The 23,399-nt window shown below is 53.6% G+C and overlaps 1 protein-coding gene across 11 annotated transcripts in view; it reads right to left on the reverse strand.

Annotated features, from left to right (window-relative positions):
• LRP8 (LDL receptor related protein 8) overlaps window positions 1-23,399 on the reverse strand; it is an 80,069-nt gene that overhangs the window by 37,907 nt on the left and 18,763 nt on the right. For all 11 annotated transcript variants that reach the window (XM_053576508.1, XM_053576507.1, XM_053576506.1 and 8 more), the window contains exon 3: window positions 4,632-4,754. In XM_053576508.1, coding sequence (XP_053432483.1) covers window positions 4,632-4,754 — 123 coding nt within the window. The remainder of the gene's footprint in view (window positions 1-4,631; window positions 4,755-23,399) is intronic.

A 23,399-nucleotide genomic window follows, 5' to 3' on the forward strand; every position in this document is an offset into this window, starting at 1 on the left:
AGACAGCTCTAATTACAGGCCCTTGAGGATTCAGCAGTGTCTGGTAACAGCCCCCACACCCAAAGAGCCAAGGCTTGTGGAATGCCAGGGCATGAGAGGCCTCAGAGGTCACATGCATGAGCATCCCTTGCAGTGTCAGGAGACTGAGTGAGACCCCGAGAGGGGAAGGGACCTCCCTAGGGTCATGTGGCTACTGGATGCTGAGCATTCGGAGTCCTATCACCCCTAGAACCTCCTCACCATCTCTCTTGTGATCTGGCTCTTCTCTGAAACTAGCACTTGAGTCTGGCTCTCAGGGCTCCCAGGTTAGCCCTCTCAAATGCACAGCCCTGGGAAGTGGATCTGCTTAAATACTGATGCTCAGCGTCTCCCTGTGAGGTGGGTGATATTATTACCTACTGATTACCTCCATTTTATGGGTGAAGAGGGCAAAGCCCAGAGAAAGTTGTTCAAAGTCTTGTGGTGAGAGCTGGACTTCCATCCCAGGTCCAAACCCACCGCTATATTACTGTACCTAATGCACCTAACCAGGGCCCACAAGAAAGGTAGATCCTTTTTCTTCATGGTACTTCTGGGCTAGAGAGGGGTCACTGGAGGGAGGGGGCTCACTGAGCCTTTGCTCAGGCAGGTTGTATAAGATACTCATCTGATGTCTGTTCTCAGGATACTTGAGGCCAAAGGCCCCTAGGCAGCTTGACATAGGACAAAGAGCATGGGTTTTAGAGTCAGACAGACCTGGGTTCAAATTTCAGTTACTAAAACTGAGGTCCTTAACCAAGTCACTTAACCCCTCTGTTCCCTGGCACCCCTCATCTGAGAATGGGGCTCAGAAAACACCTGTCTTTGTTTTATTCATGAACAGCTGGCTGGTGGAAGAGGCTAGTTCCACCACTGGGCAATGTACACTGGGTGTCCACACGGTCCACCATGCTACAGCCCTTCTCAGAGAGCTTTGCCCTTCATGACAGATGCTGTTCAAGTAGCCCAGGTTCTGAGAGGCAGAAGTGAAGAACCTTACTGTCTCTCAGACAGCAGGATCCCTCCAAGGTTGGCAAGGGGGCTTAAAACTCCATCCTGGAGTAGCAGAAGGCACTTGTAAATTCCCAGAGAATCCAGTCCCAGAAATCCAAATAAATCCATCAGTACTTCTCCCTACTGATAAGTTCACAAATTGACAAAAGGGGAAATGTCTGTTGAATAGACGAATGAAAGTACTTGGTGACTGCTTATGGATTGAGCAGTGTCAACTCAAGTGAGTTTTAGAGACAGGCAGCCTCCAAATGGGGACTGCTAGTTCAGGACACCTGAGACTCAGTGGTGGGAAATGTCTCTTTTTTTTCGAGACAGAGTCTCACTATGTCACCCTCGGCAGAGTGCTGTGGCATCATAGCTCACAGCAACCTCAAACTCTTGGGCTTAAGCGATTCTCTTGCCTCAGCCTCCCAAGTAGCTGGGACTACAGGCGCCCGCCACAATGCCCAGGTATTTTTTTAGAGACAGGGTCTTGCTCTTGCTCAGGCTGGTTTCCAACCTGTGAGCTCAGGGCAAACCACTCACCTCGGGCTCCCAGAGTGCTAGGATTATAGGCGTGAGCCACCATGCCTGGCCTATACTCACTCTAAATCTTGCCCTAGGGAGCACAGAGTGGGACCACCCCACTGTGCAGGGGTGGGTATATCAAGCTCCTTCACACAGGGCCAGGCCAAATGCTTCTGGCTGGGGCAATTCCTCACTTACTGGGTGATGTCAGAAACATCTCTGGGCCTCCATTTCCTGACCTATAATAGGTGAGCCTGCTGAATCAGAGAGGTCCCCCTTACAAGCGGAAAGGTTCTAAAATGCATGAAAAAAAAAAAACCTCCATATCGGTAGCACCCAGAACTGTACCATCCTCTCCCTCCCATCAGCTGTCTGAAGGTGGGTCAGAAGCCGTTCCCAATCAAGTGAGCTATAATTAGAAATGCTACTTTCATAAGACAAATGTTCTGGGCTTTTCCATTGTGATTCCTGGCTATGTTTGATAGATACAGAACCCAGAGAGAATCAGAGCTGGGAGAAACCCCAGCCAGCTAGGGGCAGACAAAGGGGATCGGAACACAGAATTCAGACCTGCTCTTATATCCCTTTCCTTCTGAATGTAACTCTTTTTGTCTATACTATTCACTTATACTATACCATTTTACAGATGAATAAACTGAGGCTCAGGAAGATCACGCAACTTGCCTGAGGTCTCACAGGTTATAGGACGTGAACCCAATTCTATCGGACACCAAACTCACCACACCAAACTCACCACGCTTTACTAACTGCCTATAATGTTTCTTTTAGGGTTGGGGAGTGGGACTCTTTCCTGGGAGCTGGCACAGCTCCAGGAACCTGGTAGGCTATGTTAGTTGCTATGGCAATGCCAATTAAATGGACAGCAGGTTGGCTGCTGGATTCTCATTCAGTGAGCAAGAATGCCACCAGGTCCTGCTGTTCTAAATTCTGACTGACCCCTGAGGTCCCATCCTGGCCAACCTCCTCCAGGCAGCCTCCTCCCTACCTACAGACCTTGCCACCCTCTGACTGATATAATTGCACAGATACTGGGGATCCTGGCCATAGCACCCCAGCTGGGCACAAGCAAGGGAGAAAGAAGGTGCCAGAATACAGAATTCGGGAATCTGGACACTGTGAAGTCTTTGGAATTATGGAATGGTAGAGATCAGGGCCTAGCGGGGTGGGAAGACGTGCAGGACCTCACAGCACACAGAGGGGAAGGCCACAGCAGAGCTGGGCCTCCAGTCTCCTCAGCTGCTGTTCCCACCAGCACCTGGTCAAACCTCAGGGAGTGTGAGAAGCCTGACTTTTGTCATGGAAGGGAGACCTGCCATGAACAAGCTATGTGTCTTTGAAACACGCCTATCAACTCCTCTGGGCTTCCAGTTTCCCAACTGTCAAAAGTGTGTCTGGGAGACATGAGGGGGGAGACAGCAGGGTCTCTGTACAGCTCGTAAGGTGGAGAGGCAGCCAGTGCTGAGATAGGGGACAGGGGGAAGGACAGAGGGAAACACGGGGCTGCTCAGGGAGAGAGATGGTGACAGGAAGGGCCAGGAGAGGAGTGGATGCCCAGGGAAGGGAGGCGGCCCAAGAGAGCAGGGCTGGAAAGGGACATCGACCCAAACAGAGATGTGGGGAGCAGGGGGAGCACAGCCCCCAGACAGTCCCCAACCTATGACCACGATGAGACTCCTTTCCTTCCCCGTGCACAGCCCCGTGTCCGGGTAGCTGCTGGATCAGGGTATGGTGGCTGAGCAGACTGACCCCCTGTGGCCACAGCTACCCTCTCTGAGCACCCTCTGCCCCTTGTTAGCTGGGCAGCCTTGGGCAAGCAGCTGAACCTATTCCAGCCTCAGTTTCTTTCTCTCTGTGTGGGGATCCACCTCCCTCCCAAGGTTGCCAAGAGGATGAAAGTCACAGTGGGCGTGGCAGGGCTTTGTTCCTTCAGAAGCTCAGGACAAAGCACCGGGCTTCCCTCCTGCTGAGGCGCCCCCGGGACGGCAGGGAATTTGGATACTCAGTGGAGTGAGGAAAGGATGGGGCCTACAGCAGGCTGGGGAGAGTGGGGGCAGCTGTGCAGGAAATGAGGGCCCCCTTGTCTCTGGCAGGGGTCCGCTCGCTCTGCCTTTCTCGCTCTCTTTCCCTTATGCAGAGACGGGTAGCTCTGTTGCTAGGCGACAAGGAAACCCAGTTATCACCGGCAGCAGCCCGGGATAGGACTCTGGTCTCCATTGTCCCCACCTCTGCCTCTGGGGCGACCGCTATTCCTAAAGAGGGGATCCCAGGTCTCTGCCAGCCCCTCGTCCTCCGCTTGCTTCCCCCTCACACGCCTTTTGTCTGGGGCTCACGCTGAAGCTCTGCCTCAGGACCTCTGGGTCCTTTCCTGCCCCCTTCTCATCTCCTTTTTAATTTAACAAATGTCACAGAATGACCTGCTGGGTGTAAGTTTGCTTTGAGGATTAGGGCCTGGAAAATAAATCATGGAGAAACAAAGCCCTGAGCAGGGGAGGCAGGCCTGGGACTCCCCCGGCTGCCTCTGCTGCCACCCAGCTGGCCACAGAGGCAGGGGCTGCTAGGCTCAGCCCAGCCAGGAGAGTGGAAAGGGCTAGGTAGCCTTCAGCAAGTCACTCAACCTCTCTGAGCTTCACTGTTCTCCTTTACAAAATTCAGAAAGTGATTGTACCTGCCGCAAGAGGCTGCTGTGGGGATAAAAGAAATTAATGCGCACAAAGAGCTCAGCACACAGGAAATGCTTGCTAAGTGCCAGCTGCCATTAGCACTATTGGAATTATGATCAGGGTCCTCGAGAACAATAGCGGGGAGGCCTGGAGGATGTTCTGGGAGCGCCATCTAGCTCCTGTCACTACAGAACAGGTGCAGCCTAAAAGAGGGCCATGAAGAAAGCCCCAGAAACAGACAAATGGAAAGGAGCAACTGGACACACTAAGCTATTTTCCAGGAGGCCCCCAAAGATACGGCACAAGGTGTTCAAGTGATCACCCCACTTGAGCCTCCCAGCGAGGAAGATCTGAGGAAACTGAGGCCCAGAGCATAGCCCACCCTCACCCAGCCCCAGGGGCAGGACTCACTGCAAGTGGCCTCAGACTCATCGGAGCCGTCAGGACACTCCTCCTCGCCGTCACACTTCCATCGCTCAGGGATGCAGTGGCCGTTGTCACAGGTAAAGTCGCTGTCCATACAGGTCTTCTTGGCTGTGGGGCAAGGAGAAGAGCATGATGGGCCTGGTGGGTACAGCAATCTTTTGCTAGGGCACACAGTCAGGTGGCACTGGGGGACCAAGATGTTGTTGGTCTGAAAGGTGGATCACATGACCTTTCACTGCCTTGCTGGGCTGGAGAGTGCCTCCCAGACAAGTCAGAGGGCAGGAGAGGAATGCTCATTCATGCCACAGGCACTTACTAAATATCATGGTGAAGACAGGGGACATTCTGGCCATGCCTTCCAAGTCAAACAGTTCTAGTCCAGCAAGGGTGACAGGATTCACCACACCCCTCTGTCCCCTCAAAGTCCAGCTCCACTGCCATGGCCTCCATGGTCCCCGATCCCCTGTAGCAGCGGATTTAGCTCCCTCCCTCTCAGTCTTTCCCTGCCTGCTCCGCTTCCTCCAACCCGACTGGAAGTTGAGGCCCCTTCTGCAAGCACCGGGGAGCTGGTCATCATGTCTCCTACTGTGGACGACTGCTTTGTGGTTAGCATAGTGAGCAGTGGGAAGAGGATCTCCTGACCAAGACGCCCCGAGGTGCTTACAGCCTTGAATCCCAATTCTGCCTCCTCTTGTCTGTGTGACCTTGAAGATGTTAATTAACCTCTGAGCCTGTTTTCTTATCTATATACAGGGGAGAAGAAAACAGACTGTGAGGAGTAACAAGAAGTTATAATGTATAAAGAACATGCAGCAGATTCTGCCCCATGGCAGATGCTTAGCAAGTAGCACCTATTGCTGTTTTCATGGCTTGAGTTTGAAATTAGAAGCAAAAGAAATGGGGGTTCAGGGCGGCGCTTGTGGCTCAGTGAGTAGGGCGCCGGTCCCATATGCTGGAGGTGGCAGGTTCAAACCCAGCCCCGGCCAAAAACCACAAAAAAAAAAAAAAAAAAAAAAGAAATGGGGGTTCAGTACCTAAATGGGTGATGTAGCCGCTGAGATCTCATAGCTGGTAGCAGACCTAGGACAAGATGTGGGCACCAGCCCCAACCCAAGACTCTCTGCCCTGTCCCTGCACCTTGTCCTGAGAGGAACTAGAGTTTCGGGGCCAGGGAAGGGTCAAGAGAGGGCTGTCCATATCCTAACATGCCCCTATTATTACTGCTCTGTGCTGACCTGGAGCCCCGCTCCTTCCTGAACACCAGCACTCAGCACAGACCACATCTGGCAGGCCAGGGCAGGGTGAGGGCAGTTGCCCTGATGGGCTTTCATGGGGGATCAGGGGATGCCCTCTTGAATGCTTACCTTGGGGCTAAATGTAACCTCAGGGGCCATCAGGATGCAGCCTTTCCCCAGGGGCTGAGAAGTTCCTTGGCCTCAGTCTGTCTCCCCCCACCTCCACTTTCCAATTCAGCTTCACGTCAACAGCTGGTAGGTCCCTGCATCCCCCACACCATTATAACATCACACCTGTTCGAGCTGTCCTTTGTCTGTAAGCCAGTTCCCCCAACTCTGCCTTCTTTCCATTACACACTAGGCTTAGAGATTACCTCCTCCAAGAAGCCATCCCTCATCTTGGTCAGCCCCCATCACCACGAGTTCCATAATACCCTGAATGTCTATTCTAGAGCAGACGGTGCAAGTTTTAGATATTTTAGGCTTTGAGGGCTATATGGTCCGTCACACTACTCAACTCTCAGAAGCAGCAACAGACAATAGGTAAATGGAGCATGCCTATGTTTCAATAAAACTTTATTTAAAAAATAGTCTGGCTTTGGCCTGGTGCGTATAGTTTGATGCCTTCTCCTCTAAGTCATCACTGATCCACACAGTCCAATATAATTTGCTTTCTTTTTTATTTTTTGAGACAGAGTCTCACTTTCTTGCCCCAACTAGAGTTCCATGGCATTGCTCACATCAACGTCAAACTCTTGGGCTTAAGTGATTCTCTTGCCTCAGACTCTGGAGTGGCTGGGTGGAGTGGAGGGATGGCTTCTTGGAGGAGGTAATCTCTAAGCCTAGTGTGTAATGGAAAGAAGGCAGAGTTGGGGGAACTGGCTTACAGACAAAGGCAGCTTGAACAAGGCACCTGTCACAACATCCAGCTGTTTTTTGAGACTGCATCTTGCTTTAGCTCTGGCTGGTCTGGAACTCCTGAGCTCAGGCAATCTACCCACCTTAGCCTCCCAGAGTGCTGGGATTACAGGCATGAGCCACTGCACCTGGCCTAAGATTTCCTTTCTTCTTTGTCCCTGTGGACCTGACTAAATATAGATCTGTGGGGAGACACTGCATCCAATGGAAACACAGCTGGGGCTGGGGCTCACCTTCACCCAGGGAAGCTACTTCCCATGGGCCAGCTTTATTTAAAGCTACCCATAGGCCCTCTGGCTGCTTTGAGAGCCACACGACTGCTCCCCTGCTCTGGGCAGCCTGGGAGGGACTTGGGAGAGAGAGACTGGGTGCCCTGAGTGTCCCTGGGTCCCATTTCTGCCTTTCTTTTCAATAGAGTCCTTGCAATATATCTGTGTTCTAAGATGAGTTTTCTTGCCTTATAAGAATGCCTCTGTATGTGTGTGGCTAGAAAAAAACTAGAGGAATCAGAGTCTACCTACAGGTGGGGTGACTGAGGCCCAGAGAGGACAATGGGCCAGCCCAGGGAAACACAGCAAAGGAGGGGAACCAACTCTCCTGTCTCTCAGCCCACGTCCCTCAAGTGGCCTTCCCTGTGTGCTCTGTGCTGAGAGGTTGTCAGTGACAGATACCAGATATCGGTAAATCAGTCTGTAATCACTTACGCTAAGTACCATAACGAACCACAGCACCTGCGGTATCTCCCAGTGTGAACACCGGAGGATGCTCAGCACCCAAAAAAAAGAAAGGTGTATTCTAGTTTTTCCTTCTTCCTTTCTAACATTCAGTGAGTGCCTCCTTCATGTCAGTCTCTGTGCTGGAGTTTTTACCCAGGAAACCCCAGGCTAAAGGACTCATTAGTAACCACGTGATATATCAGGAAGTCCAGGCCCAGGACCCCTTCAGCAGTCTCAGATGTGGAGGAAAAGCCCAAAGCAGGTGGGAAAGCCCCATGAAGCTTCAGCCCGGCATTCAGTGAGCCTCAGATCTGTTCCAGGTTCTGCGTTGAGAACACAGGAGAGAATCAGCCCAGTTCAGAGCAAGTAGCAAGTCTGGGAAGGATGCACAACCAGCAGCGCCCACAACAGCAAGAGGAAGGTGATGAAGGGGTTGTCACTGGGCACAGGACAGATGCCTTCCAAGAGCCCTGCCCTCCCTGGCACTCTGGAAGCCCAGGGGTCAGGTTGGCTTCCCTCCACGTGCCAAGCCCTGGGAGGCACTGGGCAAGGAGGCCCAAGTCCCATCGGAGTCCTGAAGGGCAGCTTCGAGGTTAGCCAGGCCCATGAGATGGTGTCCCGTGGTGTTGTTTTGGGTATAGATTTGTTCACCATCTAGACCAGTTTGGACATTTTCCACCCTGGCTCTGACCTGGAAGTTTTCACCTTAAATCCCAGTGACTCCTTGAAGCTATGCCAATAGCTATTATTAATTCCATTTTACAGAAGAGGAAATTGAGGCTCAAAGAGGTGAGGGTAATAGGTGGCTGAAGTGGGATTTCAATTCTGTGTGGCAGCTGCCAAAGCTTGGGCCCTTTCCTCTAAAGGTCCTCACCCCTTCAATGTTACCTCGCTAAGGAGGAGGACCCCAGGGAGGCAAGTGAAGCTAAATGCCTCTCAGGTCTTCTGGACAGTGCCCAGAAACATGCAGCAGAGTAAACCTGGGCCTACGGTGCCCTGCTAATGGACCACCATGGGGAAACTGAGGCAGCATGGTTGATTCCAGGTTGAGCACTAGAGTAAACCACCTCTGAGGGCACATCAGAAGTGGAACTGCATGGCAGGGTTTGCAGTCAGAGCTGCAAACAACAGTCGCACCTCGCAGGGTGAACCAGGGCAAGCTCCTTTCCTCTCTCTGCAAACAACAGTCGCACCTCGCAGGGTGAACCAGGGCAAGCGCGCATGTGTCTTTGTCTTGTAGTAGCGCTGTAGGGACAAGAGGCAAAAGACTCTGCTGGGAGATCCCAGTGAACACCCAGGGTCAAGTCATTCAGCATAATGAGCCTGAGAATCCCTTATCAAGAGGCTGGATCAGCCCAGACAGGAGATGAGGGCTGAGCAGTTGCTCTGAGGCTGTCAGAGCAAGCTGTGCCAGACCTCCACCTTCCTGGCCTTGGCTCTGGTTCCCAGGGCGATTCCCCAGCTGGGCTCAAGGCCATGGCTCCCTGTTTCCAGGGATTTATGTCCCTCCGTGCCAGTCTGCCCCTTGGACAATGCCCACCTCTGTGAGTCCCTGTACTCCACAGCCCAGGAATGATACATAGTCATCCAGGCTCTGCGACATCATAATCTGGTGCCATGGCAACAGATGGGCTGCCACAAAGGACTGGAGATTCCAGAGGGCAATGAGGAGGGGCCTGCCCCAGGGCAGAGTGGGAAATCCGGGACAAAGGAACTGGGACCTGCTATTTATAACAAGAACACAGGCAAGGAGAACATCAGACAGTCCGCGGTCTATCAAACTCTGCTCTGCCAGTAGTTTGCTGTGTGACTTCAGCAAGTTACACAACTTCTCTGAGCCTCACTTCATCTGCCTTCAAGGATACCATCCCTGGCTAATGAAACACACATGGTTGTTGTGAGGAGCAAATGCGTTAAGGATGGTGTCAAGGCTTTATGAACTGAAAAGCAAAATGGGGCAAGTTTGGGGTGTGTGAAGTCATAGCTCTGGCCCCAGCTGCTGTCTGTGACTCTATCATTTAAACCCTCTGGGCCTGGAGGTGTGGTGCTGACCAAGTCCCAAAGAGGTCATAGATGACCTTGTTCAATTATGATTTTATGTATTTTTTTTTTGTAGAGACAGAGTCTCACTTTATCGCTCTTGGTAGAGTGCCATGGCATCACACTGCTCACAGCAACGTCCAACTCCTGGGCTTAAGCGATTCTCTTGCCTCAGCCTCCCGAGGAGCTGGGACTACAGGTGTCCACCACAACACCCAGCTATTTTTTTGTTGCAGTTTGGCCACGGCCGGGTTTGAACCCGCCACCCTCGGTATGTGGGGCCGGCACCCCACTTACTGAGCCACAGGCCACCTGACCTTGTGGAATTATTATGAGCACTCAGCACCTCCCAGCTTCCCAGGGGAAAATACACATCCTTCAGGCTGCTGTTCCCGACTCACACTCATCCTGCAGCCCCAGTGCAGGGAGGAGACTTCAAAACAAGAATCAGTAGAACGCTCCAGTATGTCAGACCCCAGGGTTATGAGGCTCCCTGTTCATGACCATCTTTTAAACCTGGAAGCCAAGTTCCAGAGAGAAATGACTGCTCAAGGTCACAGCACATGTTTGTGGAAGGGTCACATTTGAATCCAAGTACTGACTCCTGGTCTAGCCAGGAAGCCAGGGTTGGCCACCTGACCCAACCCAGGGGTCAGAGACGGCTTCCCAGAGGAGGGCACTGTGTTCAAAGAAGAGTCAGCCAAGCTGTGGGAGTGCAGAGGGCAATGAAGGACATTCTAAGAAGAGGGGTAACAGGGCCCAGCCAGTAGAGTGGTCATTAGGGGCTTAGGAAGAGGCAAGTGGCAAAGGACCTGTGAGTTCCTCCAGGCCAGGGGCCAACTTGCCCTGCCTGGCATCACACTGGCCCTCTGAGGCCCAACACAGGGGCCTGGCTTTCCTTGAGCTCACACATCCAGCCTCTTGCTAAGCACAGGGCTGCTGTCTAGCCGCCAATAAAACCCACTGTTCCAAGTTGCCAGAGCTCCCCTTGGGCTGTGGTGAGGCTGAGCAAGACAACTGGCCCTAGCAGAGAAAGGGAGGGACAGAGAGCAAGGAAGAGGGCAGGGGTGGCCATCCAACCAGACATTTGAGATGGGCACTCATTATTTGTCCCCTTGGAGACTCATTATGCCCAGGGTCTTACAAAAGGACCTGAGAAGGCCTGCAGGAAAGATACTTGATTGACTATGTTTCCTCTAGCACTTTCTTTAACCAAAGAACTCCTTTTTCAGATGCCATGTCTATTAATTTCCCAAGAAACAAGTGGCCCAATGAGCCACAGTGGGGAAAAAACCCTGCTGTGGTGCAAACCTGTCATGCTGCAGATGAGGTGAGGTCAGATAAAGGAAACGACTGGCCCATGTTCACACTGCAGAATCTGGTACCCAGTCCTCTGTCTCTGGGCAAGCCCCACGAGGCCATGAAAAACAGGGGAAATGCTATGACACAGAGACTGAGCCAAGTGAAGCTGGGGGGACCCCACTAGAGAGACCCCGGTCCTCAGAGCAGGAACATGTCTAGTGGAGGTCCCAGAACGCAAGAGAGGGAAATAATATCAGCCCACCTGGGACAGGGAGATGAGAAAGACGTCGGGTACACAGGCTTTGTCTGCTCTCTGGTTTCTAAGGGCAGGTCTTGGGCCGCAGGGAATAGTCTTTGAGGGCAGAGCAGAGACCCATAAGAAAGGTGGGTTACAGCTCAACTCAACAACTACAGCCAGGTCTCTTTCCCTCCTGGGGCAGCTGAGAGACTGAAAGAGCAATGATAAAGCCCTGGACTCGAGTCCGGTGCCCAGAGGCATGGACAAGGCCATTCGCACTTGTAGGCCTGGGCCAGCACCCGGTAGCCTGGCTCCAGCCCCACATCCCAGCCGTGAGGCAGCTGGGCCACTTGTACCCGAGCCGGGAGATGAAAGGGCTGCTCCCCCCACGGTTACCCTTCGGCAGAGCTCACCAGGGCCTGGCGTTGCCAAGACAACTGCTGCCAGCAGAACGGAGATCCGGGGTGGGAGCAGGGGGCGTGCCAGCCCGCCCCTGGCCTACTAACCTGGCAGGCAGATTTAAATGACAGCCCAGGAAGCTACTATTAAACTGTCACCGCAGTCAACAGGACGACAGACCCAGAGTGTTCTCTGGCTGCAGCAACAACACAGCAGGAGTGAGAGGGGGAGGAGACGGTGGCCTAGAGCAACCCACGCCCCCACCCGGGAGGCCCTGGCCTGCCGCCTGTCCACCCACTGCCGGAGCCACCCTCTCAGTCCTGGCATGGAGTTGGGGCACAAAGCAGGGCTTGGCAAACGTGATTGTTAAGCTGAAGAATCCCTTTTCCAAGTGAAACTCCAAAATATAAAACAGATAAAAATGGAGCTGTACCGTTGGAAGCAGGGCTGGGGGCTCCACCAGCTGTTTCCTCAGCAGCCCCTCCAGAGCTCTGCTGGGGCACCCCTGAAACTCACAGCCCATTGCCAGCAGCGTTTGGGGCCAGCAGCACTTGGTTCAAATCCTAATTCCTCCCTGGACATATGCTATTTCCCAAAACGCTTGGTTTAAAGAGCGTGTGGGTCTACGGTAACATTTAAGACAGTTCCCGTAAGTCTATAATTCTAAATCTCTAAGGACACAAGGCTCTGAGGTCCCAACACTTTGATTTGCACCCCCTAAGCCTCTGTGATGAGACTATGACAGTTACTGCTGGAGTCAGAGATGTCGCTAAACTGCGATGTCCCTCTACAAAGGACTGTTACCTGAGTCCAAGTACCGACATGCTCACTGGTCTCTGACTCAAGGCTCCTGGTGGTACTGAGAAAGCAAACTGCGCCCACAGTGTCCTGACGGCAGGGCACAGGGAGCCAGCACCCACCAAATGCGGTGGGCCGGGCTCAGCCCACAGCTTTGTGCTGCCCAGCGGGCTGTGGGGCTTGAGCCGCCACCATCCATCAGCAGGTGACATCTGAATTCACTTTCCCCCCAGCCTCCTATCCCACCTGGGGAGAATGCAGAGCACAGACGGAAGAAGGGCTGGGGGAAAGGATGAATGAACAAAGCGGGTCTGGGGGAAGAAACACGTTTTGGTGAGGGTGTCTTTGCTTTAGGTTGGGAAAAGTTCCCCTCCCAATTTTCCTGGTATTCTTTTCCACCAACCCATTCCACTAAGCAGTTATCATTCTAACCAAGCCAAATCATAAGACAAAAACCCCTCAAAACACCAAGTGTCAAATGACGTGGAAAGGTCAGGGAAGCCAGAGGAAGAGACTGTAAGCGAGGCCGGCACAGGGACGGTTTTCCAGGGGAGGGCTGAGCTGGGGAAAGACTGGAGTGTCAGGACCAGCACAATGTCCTGTGGCTGTGGCAGAGGACACAGGCGTTATTCCACCAGTGGCCCACACCACCATCTCAGATGAAAAGATGGGGTCTCCATATCACCCTCACCAGACTTCAGCTTGGGGGCCCTCTCAGGAGGTGCCCCCCACTAAATGAGGACAGGAGGGAGCCCCAGAAAGGGTAGGGGACCTGAGCAAGACTTGACAGCCAGTAGGGTCAGGGCCAGAAGCTGAACCAAGTCCCCTGGCTCCTGGCCCAGGGCTCTTTCTTCCATGTCCTCGGCCCAAGTGTCCCCCGGGCCCCACAAAAATCATTTCCTTCACCTCAGGGTCTCCTTCATACCATCTCTCAAAGGGTCTGCTGCCAGGTGGGTGCTCCAAGAACACCCATGGTCCCACTCTTCTGACAAGCATCACCTCTTCCCACTCTGGGCTTCAGTCTCCTCATGTGAACAAAGTTTTAAGGGCCCCTCCGGCTGACCCTCTAGATCTGAGACCCCACAACACAGATGGGTTGTGCATCTTGGTGCTGTTCCAGGCCCCTTCAAGAGGGTTCCCTAGGACTTGCTATGCTTAAGTCCTTCCTCAGTAGCCACCAGCTGCTCTTGGACACTCCCACTGTCACCAAGGGAGGCCCAAGCCCTCCCTGGGGTATGTGGTCCTCGTCGCCACAAGGAAGATGAGTTTCTCCAAGGACAGATGACAAAAGCGTCTCCCTGTCCTAGTGATTTGCTGATGCAGGAGGTATCGAGCCAGGGACAGCCCAGGGACTGGGAGGTAGGAGTGGGGATTAGCAGGTAGGGTGGGACCAGCAGAGGCAAAGAGACCAAGCATGATGTAGGGGGTGCTGCTTAGGAAGCAGGTGGACACCGAGGAAGTGGCCCCCTTCCTGCCCATCTCACAGGCTCAGACCAGCCCCCCACCCCCACCCCCTGGATTTTGGTCCCCACTTGGCAGTGGGATTAGAGGTCTCAGGGAAACAGCTAGAAGAAAACTCACGGCATTTTCAAAGTAGAAGTCTCCAGAGGGCAGAAGGGAAGAAGGCTGGGAAATGCTTTAGGGCTTCCAACCCAGGGCCAGCTCCCAACCCCATATTCCTCCTCCATGCTGCTGGCCAGGAGCACCTGACAGACCCCAGGGGAAACTCAGCCTCCTCTGACCAGGAGGCCTTCCGGGCTAACCCCAGCCAGGCCACCTGGAGCTGATGGGTCCATGGCTCTGCCTCCCCTGGGCAGACCCCGGACCCCCACATTCCAGGCCCTGTCCCCCTTGCCACCAGCCCTCTGAGGGAAGAAGGAGCAGCACTTCTGCTTCTTTTGCAGTTGAACAAAAGGCTCCACCAACACGCACTGGGCAGGCCTCTCTGGGCTTTCAGACCCCGGCAACTGTAAGCGGGAAGCTCAGGGCTCCCAGAGCAGAACTCGGCAGCCAGGGCCCAGGCAAGCGGCCAGGCCAGAGAGGCCCCAGATCCTACCAGGCACAGACACTGCTTCTGGTAGAGTCAGTGATTGGGGACCCCTGCCCATCTGGGGGAGGGGCGATGAGTCCCTTTCCCTTTTCTCTCCCACAGGCAGTCAGGACACTCTGGCCTCTGCTGTCAGTGATGATGTTGATGCAGCACCCTCCACCCACTGGGCAGAGGCTGCACGCTGGGAAGCAGCCCTGGCCAAGTGGAAAACGCAAATGCTTTCACCAATTAGGCTGGTGGGAGAAGCCTCACTGGCCTGTCCCAGTGACAAACAGGCAGCGACACCTGTAATTGGGAAACCCATCTCCTGCTGCCTCTCTGGGTGCTCCCCGGTGCTGGGCCCTGGGCTTCTTCCCAGGGAGTGTGGGGCAGGCTGTGCCCAGGAAGCTGGTAGCCTAGCCTTGTGCTGGTCATCCAAGGAGTCTCTGCTTACCTGGCGCCCAGAAGGAGGCGTGTAGGCTGAAGTGTCACCCTACGAAGTTGCTGAGGTCTGTGCTGGGAGGCTGCCAGCTTATTTTGAGAAAGGTTGAGAATATTTACTGAGAATGGAGTTAGCACTGAGCTCTCTGCACCACCACCCCCTTGCCCGGGGTGCTGGCTCTGTTCTGTGGCCTTTGTATAAGTCCCTTGCCCTCTTCCTCCATGGCATAACGGATTGAACAAGACAAGCTCTAAGTTCTTCTCCTTTTTAGTTACGATTTTACCCATACCAGGCCCAGAGCAAGGCTGACAGAGAATGAAGTTTGATCCCCGGGTCCTCACAGTCTACCTGTGGGGCTGTAAATCCAGAGCCAGGTGCCGTTGTCCTCCCAAAGGCCATCTTTCCCTGTCCTGCTGGCTTCCCGTCTCCCCTAGAATACTATGAAGCACCTTAGCAGGGTACCAAGCACACTTCACGCTGCCCTGCTAACTGCTCTGGCCTGTCCTGGCCACAACCTCCTCCCAGAACCACTCAAAGTTCACTGGACAAACCATGATCCTCCCACTAGGGGCCTTTACTCAGGTGGCTACACCTGGCAAGCCTCCGCCTGCCCTGCAAGGTCAGCTCAAGCATCAGCTATCAACGGTGTCTGACAGATCCCCAGCCCAGAGCCTGGGCTCATGGCTCAGCCACCGTCACAGAGCTGGGCTCAGGGACATGCAAACCCTCCCTATCTTGTCTCATGATAGCTGAGCCCTCAACTGCAAGAAAACCCTTCACGGGCTTCTGAGAGTTCCACGAAGCAGGCTTGGGTTGCAATCCGGGCCTCGCGAGCCCTGGGCACTCCTGGGGTAGCCTTGGAGAAGTCCCTTACTCTCCTCTGTCTCAGTCTCCTCATCCAGACATAAGATGTCAGGGTTTCCACGTGCACCATCAGAGGGCCCTCCAGGTGTGAGAGGCAAGGCTGAGGGGAGTGGGCAAGCATAGCCAGCACCACTTCCAGGAGGGGACACAAGTGATGAGCCCTGAGGAAGTCTGGCATTCTGGGTCCCAAGTGGATGCAGAGAGGAGGGACAGGTTGGGGGACTCCATCCCCAGCCCTTGGCCTGGCTCCTCAATGTAGCTCTGTGAAGTGGGCACAGGTGGAGGTCACTACCCTTCTGACAGGTGAAGAAGTAAAATCCTTAAAAGTCTGCTCCAAGGTCACATGGCTCCAAGGTCACATAGCTAGAGGTAGGACCAGAACCCAGGTTGTCTCATCCCTAATGCCTAATAAGGAAAGGAAAAAATGGGCTGTGGACCTTCCTTCCTGAGGACATAAGAACCCCAGATATAGCAGCCATAACCCAGAACAAGGTATGTGAGGACTTGATCAGAATTCAGGGTGAAGTCAGCATGTGGCTGAAGACCCTCCTTCCCCCTCTCTGGGCCTCAGAGCCCCCAGCTGTAGGACAAGGACACTGCCCTTGGAGGTCTTCTCCCTTCTCTATTTGCAGGGGCTGCAGGAGGGAGAGCAGGCAGGGCTGGATCAGAGGCTTTACGCTGGGCCTCCAGGAAAGGGTGATGCTGGCTGGCAGCAGCAGGGGCTGAGGACGCCCACCCTGAGAAACCTTGTTTGATCCAGAAGGAAAAGGTAGATCTTCAAAGCAAGTGGAGTACGCTGCTTCTATGACGAGCTTCTTGGTGCGTTTGGAAGGAAATGTGGTCCACTCTCAGAAGCTCTTTAGCTGCCCCAGAGGTTGGTTCCAGCAGAGAAGCGTGAGTTCCATTCGCAGAAGAGATCACCCCCAGGCCAGGAGCTCTCCCCAAAATCCCTGCATCACAATGGCTGGCTGCTTCTGTCCAGTTAGGCTCCAGCCTGCATCAGTGGCGGAGCTAAGGGCAAGTGATTCAAAGCGAGGTCCCAGGAACAACCCATGTGACTACAGGTAAATTATCCGTAAGACACCTATGAGACAGTTTCCTCGCCTACATAATAGGGCTAACAATCTCAGGTGGTGAGGATTAAAGGAGACTGCAGGTGTTGAAATTAAATCTCCAATGGCAGGTTTGTTTTTTTTTAAGACAGCATCTCTGTCACCCTTGGTAGAGCACCGTGGCATCACAGCTCATAGCAACCTCAAACTCTTGGGCTTAAGCGATTCTCTTGCCTCAGCCTCCTAAGTAACTGGAACTACAGGCATCCGCCACAATGCCCAGCTATTTTATATTTGCAGTTGTCATTGTTGTTTAGCTGGCCTGGGCTGGGTTTGAACCCACTAGCCTCGGTGTATGTGGCTACAGGCATCAAGATTAAAGGCAGTGTTTTTGTCAATGAGGCTTATTTCTAATGACCCTTGTTCACTCCCCCACCTTTCCTGCTGGACTTTGGGGGATGGCTGGGGAATGGTTGGTCTGGCAAAGACTCAGGAGGTGCCAACAGCATTTGTTACTTGGCCCTAGAGGCCACATGGTCCAGCCCTCGAATTTCATAGATGGGGAAAATGTGGCCAGGGAAATCACACTCCCCGGGCTACCTCAGCAAACAGTGACACTACCTCCCAAGGCACGGTCAGGAACAAAACTGCAGCTTAAGAGACTCAAGGAATGAGGCGGCGCCTGTAGCTCAATCTGCAAGGGCACTGGCCACATACGCCTAGGGTGGTGAGTTTGAACCCAACCCAGGCCTGCTAAGCAACAATGACAACTCAACCAAAAAGAAAAAAAAAAAAAAAATAGCCAGGCATTGTGGCGGGTGCCTATAGTCCCAGCTACCTGGGAGGCTGAAGCGAGAGAATCACTTAAGTCTAAGAGTTGGAGGTTGCTCTGAGCTGTGACATCACAGCACTCTACCAGAGCGACAGCTTGGGACTCTGTCTCAAAAAAAAAAAAGACTCAAGGAATGGTAAGATGGCCTTAGAATCACAGAACACATTCTCCTTATCGCAAGAGAGGATCTTAGAGTCATAAAACACACAACCTAAAAGTACTTAACTGGCCAAATGTGACGCCTGCAGTGGAGTCACAGAATCTTTCCAAATTTGAAATCACAAATCTTAGAGTCACGAACAGAACAGAATCTTAGAAGCTCTGAATCATAGACCCTAACCCAGCGCCAGGAGTGGCAGAGGCCACCCCCCTCACCCCCCACCAGTGCAGGAATCCTCTGTTCCTACCTCTGACATATGGCCATTCCACCCTCTTGAATGCTCTCAGTGACAGGGGACTCAGTCAGCTGTGCCGGCTGGAGGCTGAACACGTTCCTTCCTCTTGAACAGGGAGGGAAATAAGTTCTCAACAGGAGATCCCGACTTTGTACAAATGGATTTTTCACCCCTCCTTGTTCTTTGGCTCTGGTCAGAAAGATTCCCAGGGAAGTGGAAAGAAGCCAAGAGCTGCCACGAAATGACTTTAACCAGCAGACAGGCTGGTGATAGGTTTCGGTGGGAAAAGGAAGGAGAGGGGCGATTAATTCCAGCGTGCTATGTGATAAAGGAAATTAAGGCATAATACCAAGGAGGCAGCAGTTCTGTTAACCCACGTGGAATACCAATTACTTCAGGCTTCTCAAAATTGCTAGAAATAAAGAAAAAAACTCCAAAGGGTGTGATTGTGGCCCAGGGCTCATCTGGATTAGGCTGTTTGTTTGCCCTGGCACCCTAATGATGGGAATGAGGGAGAATTCTCCGTTTCCTGGGAGATGGCCATGCCAAAGTGGGGGAGGAAAGGCAGGCCCACGCGTAGCCACTGGGCTGCTTGGCAAATGCTCAGGGCAGGGGGGCCCCCAGGCCCACTTCAGGAGGCCCGGTGAGGGGCCGCTGGCAGCCTCCCCTTGCCCAGCCCCAAGCTTCTGTTGACTTCTGTCCTAACTAGAAGTCTGTGCCTCTGCTTCTGGAACCCAAAAGAACCAAGTAGGGTGCCTACTGTGTGCCAGGTTCCCTGCTAGGAGCTGGCAAGCCCTTTGGGGGTGGCTGTGTCTTAGGGTGTTGGTCCTGGGAGAGTTGTGGCTCAGGGCTCTGAGGCCAGTCGCAGGGCCAGCAGTATGGACAGAGTTGATGGCAGGAGCCACACCAGGGACTGGCAGAAAGGGACAAAGATGGCTGTGAGTCGGGTGCCTGGCACACTCTCCCTGCCCACTGGCATCCTGGCCCTGATCTCAGCCACCCCTGCTACTTCTCAGAGTCCCTTACACAGGTTGCCCAGGATCCCCCCGTAAGGCAGGCCCATTGCAGCTTGCAAACGGGGAAGCCATTTCTGAAACAGCCTGTCCAGCCAGCACAGCCTTCTGCCCCAGAGCCTTCCACTCCCCTGGGTCTTTCCTGCAAGGGCCCAGGTTTGGAAGATTCCAGTCTGCTCCCTGCTATGGCTCTTCTCCCACCAGGAACAGGGTAAGTAAGGAACCCAGAGCTCAAATCCTGTAAGGGAAGGAGCGAGGCAGGCTACTTAACCTCTCTGAGCCTATGTTCTCCTCGTCTAAAAATGTGATGAGGAATCCTGATGGTTGTTAGACAACACACTTCAGGGCCCGACATGGGGCCTGGCAGAGAAAATACTCAGTGAGGAGCTGCCACCACCCCCACTGCCGGGCTTGTACACGAGAAGTCTGCATTACAATTTTTAAAGGCCTAACCTCTGTCCTCCTGGGCTATCTGGTTCTTCTCTGACTTACTGCCTCATGTATAAAGTTGAAGGGCTGTTCATTGAGAAAAAGGTGGAGGAAGGTGGAATTATCACCAGACAGCTGGCTGGGCTCACAGGGCAGCCATTTCAGAAGCAGCTTCCGCAGCTAATCCCACAATGATTATGAGCCCAAGCAGTCTTGTCTCTACAAGACTGGCCCACTTGGACACAGGCAGCGAGAAGAGGTTACAAGGAGGTTCAGCCACCCACCTTCCCTGCTGCCTACACCCCTGCTCTGCACCAGTCTCACCTAAGCCCTACGGAGAGCTCTTCTAGGACAGCCTATCCTCCACCTTGCGCAGGGACCCCAGCCCAGGGAGAGTTGGGTGGGTGGTGCCCAGCCCCCCATTTCTGCAGGAATGGTGAACCTGCCTAAGATTGAGATCATGTGAGGCCAGGATGTCTGATGTACACTCCTTCCTCATTCTTTAGGAGTTGGGAGTGGAAAACCCTCCACCTTCATTCAATTGGGAAGTCATCTGTGGGATCACACACCTCTTCTGTTCCACAGCCTCACCACCCTGAGTTGCTGTCATATAACTCTTTCCCTGCCAGACTAGCAGCTCATTGGAGGTAGGACAAGGTCTGTACAGGCAGGCGCCAAGGGAGTATGTGCTAAATGAAAGAATGAACATAGGCAATCTTGAGGCCTGGGTCTTTTCTATCTATATAGAATTCATAGCCCAAAATACAAACAATCTTTACCATCCAGCAGTCTGTATATAGTAAAAACAATACTTGTTAAAAAACATGACTTTAAAATCCTTTAACCATGCATAAGGACCTAAATCCTCTCCATTTCAGTGGCACCCCAATCCTTCTCTCCAGGTATACGAACCATCTATCATGTCTCCTTCACCCCTTTGCAAAACAGTAGTGCAGTACAAGGGGAACAGAGAGCCAAGGGCAAGGAGGCCTGGGTTCTGGTCCCAGCTGTACCTCCGAGCAGCTGTGTGGCCTCGAGCAAGCCACCCATCCTCTCTGGGCCTCAGTGTCACCATGTTAGATGAGGGGTTGGGTCTCACTGCTCTCTGAGCCTATTACTGCTCTAGTTCATAAGGGCAGTGCTAGCAACCAGGCAGACATTCTGGAGAAAGTTTCCTTCTGCAAGGCTTGGGGGAGGGCACCAGCCATTGTCCTGGGCCCCACATCCTGGCCTGCTCCTCAGGAAACCCTGGGGACACGTGGACTCAGGCCTCAGTTCTGGCGTTGAACATAGATTGATGGTCACCTCTGGGCCAGGTCACCTTACCCCACCTCGTGGTTTACAAAGCTCTTTGCACATGCCTCCTCCTCTAGTTCTTAGTACCACCCCCTGAGGCTCAGAGAGGAACAGGATGGGCCCCAGGTCACACAGCAAGTGAGCAGGTGATCATGCCTGGCATTCTCCAGCAGCTCACATGCCTCCTCCATGAAATGAAACAAACACAGGCTCTGGAGCGGGAGTCCTGACCTTGCCCCTGAGCAACCCTGAGAAACGAGGGTGGTATCCTCCTCTCAGGAACCTCTCGGAGCCAGCATGAAATCCAACAGCATCAGTGATGCCAAAGGTGGTGACCAGGTCAACAGCCCACTCAACAGACAGAGCACCACACAGAGAGCCCAGAGCCTGGGCTCCAGTCCTGGGTTTCCCCATCTGTCCTATATAGGGGACAAGGATTCTGGCCTCCCCACCCCGGGAAGGCCAGCTGTACACTTGTCAAACCTACCCTGTCCCCCTTCTGCACAGCTGTCTGTGACCACCATCTCAGCCAGGAGGGGTCGAGAGGCTTGCCCTCTTTCTGCATATGGCCCAGCCCAACCCATTGCCCCAAAAAGCCAGGCCTGGGCACAGGCCACACACAGAATTGTGCTCAGGCAGATGTAAAGACACTCAGGCACATGCAGCAGCACGCACACCTCCAGATGGGCACGCGTCACACAGTGAGGCATGTACTGCCCACACGCATGCTTGTGTGTGCACCACAGACAGAACACAGGTGCCATGCTTTGCCCACACCGCAGCACACAGACCGCATACCCACACACACAGTTGGCTTCATATGATGCTCACTTACACACTGCAGACAAATCTGCAGATTTTCCTGCTTCTCCTGTGACAGCCAGATGGTGGGATTCTCCCTGAGGACTACCATTTAATGCTCTAATTAATTAAAAAAAAATTCTAGGTACCCAAAGGCTGGGCTTATTCCAAATAGCCCACACATGGCTCAACCTGAGGCCAAGGAGGGAAGCAGGACTTAGGAGGGGAAAGGGGGTCCCATTGCCCCCAGGAAAGGTGAGGACCTGATGGGTAGATACCTAGCCTAGCAGGGAGACCTGGAATGACAGGCCTCCTGCCCAGAATGTGGGCCTGATCCTGGTTCCAAGAGACCCCCACAACCCAGGACACAGAAAACCCCCCTGTTAGTATACCCCTGGCAAGGACATCGGGTCCTGCCTGAATGCTGCGGGACACAGGGAGCTCAGTCCCTGGGGGGCCACTGGTGCTCTTGTGACTGCACTACAGTGAGAAGGTCATTTACTGTTCAAATCCAAATGCACCTTTACTAAGTCCTACTGTGTGCAGAGCACAGTTCAAGGTGCTGTAGGAGGAACCAAAGGGAACAGAGTGTATACAAAGCACAGAGCTATGAGGCAGCCTGCTGTGCAGGCCGGACTGAGGCAGGCACCGCAGGTCTTCAGCATGGCCCCCAGCTCCCGCCTCAGCTCTGTCTTGCAATGACGGGAGCTCACTACATCTCCAGGCAGTCTGAGCCGAAGGGACCAGAATTCAGCCTTAGCCAGTTCTCTCAGGGAGGCCCACTCGGCTCCGGGCCATGAGTGTCCCGGGGGTTCCGACTTACTAGTCCACCAAGCATCACTTGCCCTCTAGGCCTTTCCTCTGCCCAACCTGGGGCATGATCTTTGCTGCCGAATGTTTGGGAAAACGCAGTAATAAATTTACTGCCTCACTTATGAGCAATTTGCTGTCAGGAGCTCTGTGTAAAGCAGAGGGCTGAATTAACAAGGCTTAATTAACATTAATGTTGTGACAGATCTTAGCCAGAATCGGGAAATCCCCCATCCCCACCGCCCAGGACCTTGTCTGTTGCTTCTCTGCTCCTGTGGGAGGGGAGAGGCCCAAGGAAGGTTCTCAGAAAGGCTGACAGACGTGCAGGGAGCTGGAGACTCACAGATCCCCACGAGCAGCCAGGAGCCTCTGTAACTCCAATGCCAAAGTCACTCTCAGACTAAGTCCTTTGTCCCTTGCCTAGCAAAGTGGCTAACACACATGGGCATCAGAGTGTGAGAGACCAGGGTTCAAATCCTGCTGCTTCCACTCACGTGCTGTGTGCCCTTGGGTGAGTCTCCTCACCTCTCTGTGCCTCACCATACTATCAGCAAAGGGACAGGACAAATCTTCTTTCGCAGGGCTGTTAAAGGACTCATGAGGTCACGTGTGGACAGTAGCAGGGCATAAGGGCAAGTGCAACTGTGTGCCCGCTCTGCGCTGTGCTCAGCCCTCATCTAATGCTCCCAACCATAGTCCTTTGAGGTAGGTACTCCACAACCCCACTGTGCAGCGGAGGAAACCAAGGCACCAAGAAGTGGGGGTGACTGGCTCATTTCACTTGCTCTGTGATCTTGGGTGAGTAGGTCATACCCCTGGGAGAGCCCATCACACTGTATGTAGGGCACACAGTAGGTGGGGCTGAGGAGGCTACACTCACTGGCATGGGGTGGGGAAAGGGCAGGAGGCCACACTGAGGCAGGCACAGGGCCTGAGATGCTGTTTACAAAGTGAATCTGTGAACGATGGAGGAAGGGGAGAAGTGTGCCCTTGGGTGGTGGGCATCCCATCAAAGAGGCCCAATCCCTGTTTTTCAGTCATCAAGACTTTCCTAAGCTGCCGCTGAGTGCCCAGCCGGTGTCGGGCTCTGGGGAAGAGAGAACGGTAGTGGGAGGTACACCCCCGTCCCCCTCTCAGGAGAGAC

Source organism: Nycticebus coucang, chromosome 22 (assembly GCF_027406575.1).
Source record: "Nycticebus coucang isolate mNycCou1 chromosome 22, mNycCou1.pri, whole genome shotgun sequence".
In the NCBI taxonomy this organism is placed as follows: Eukaryota; Metazoa; Chordata; class Mammalia; order Primates; family Lorisidae; genus Nycticebus; species Nycticebus coucang.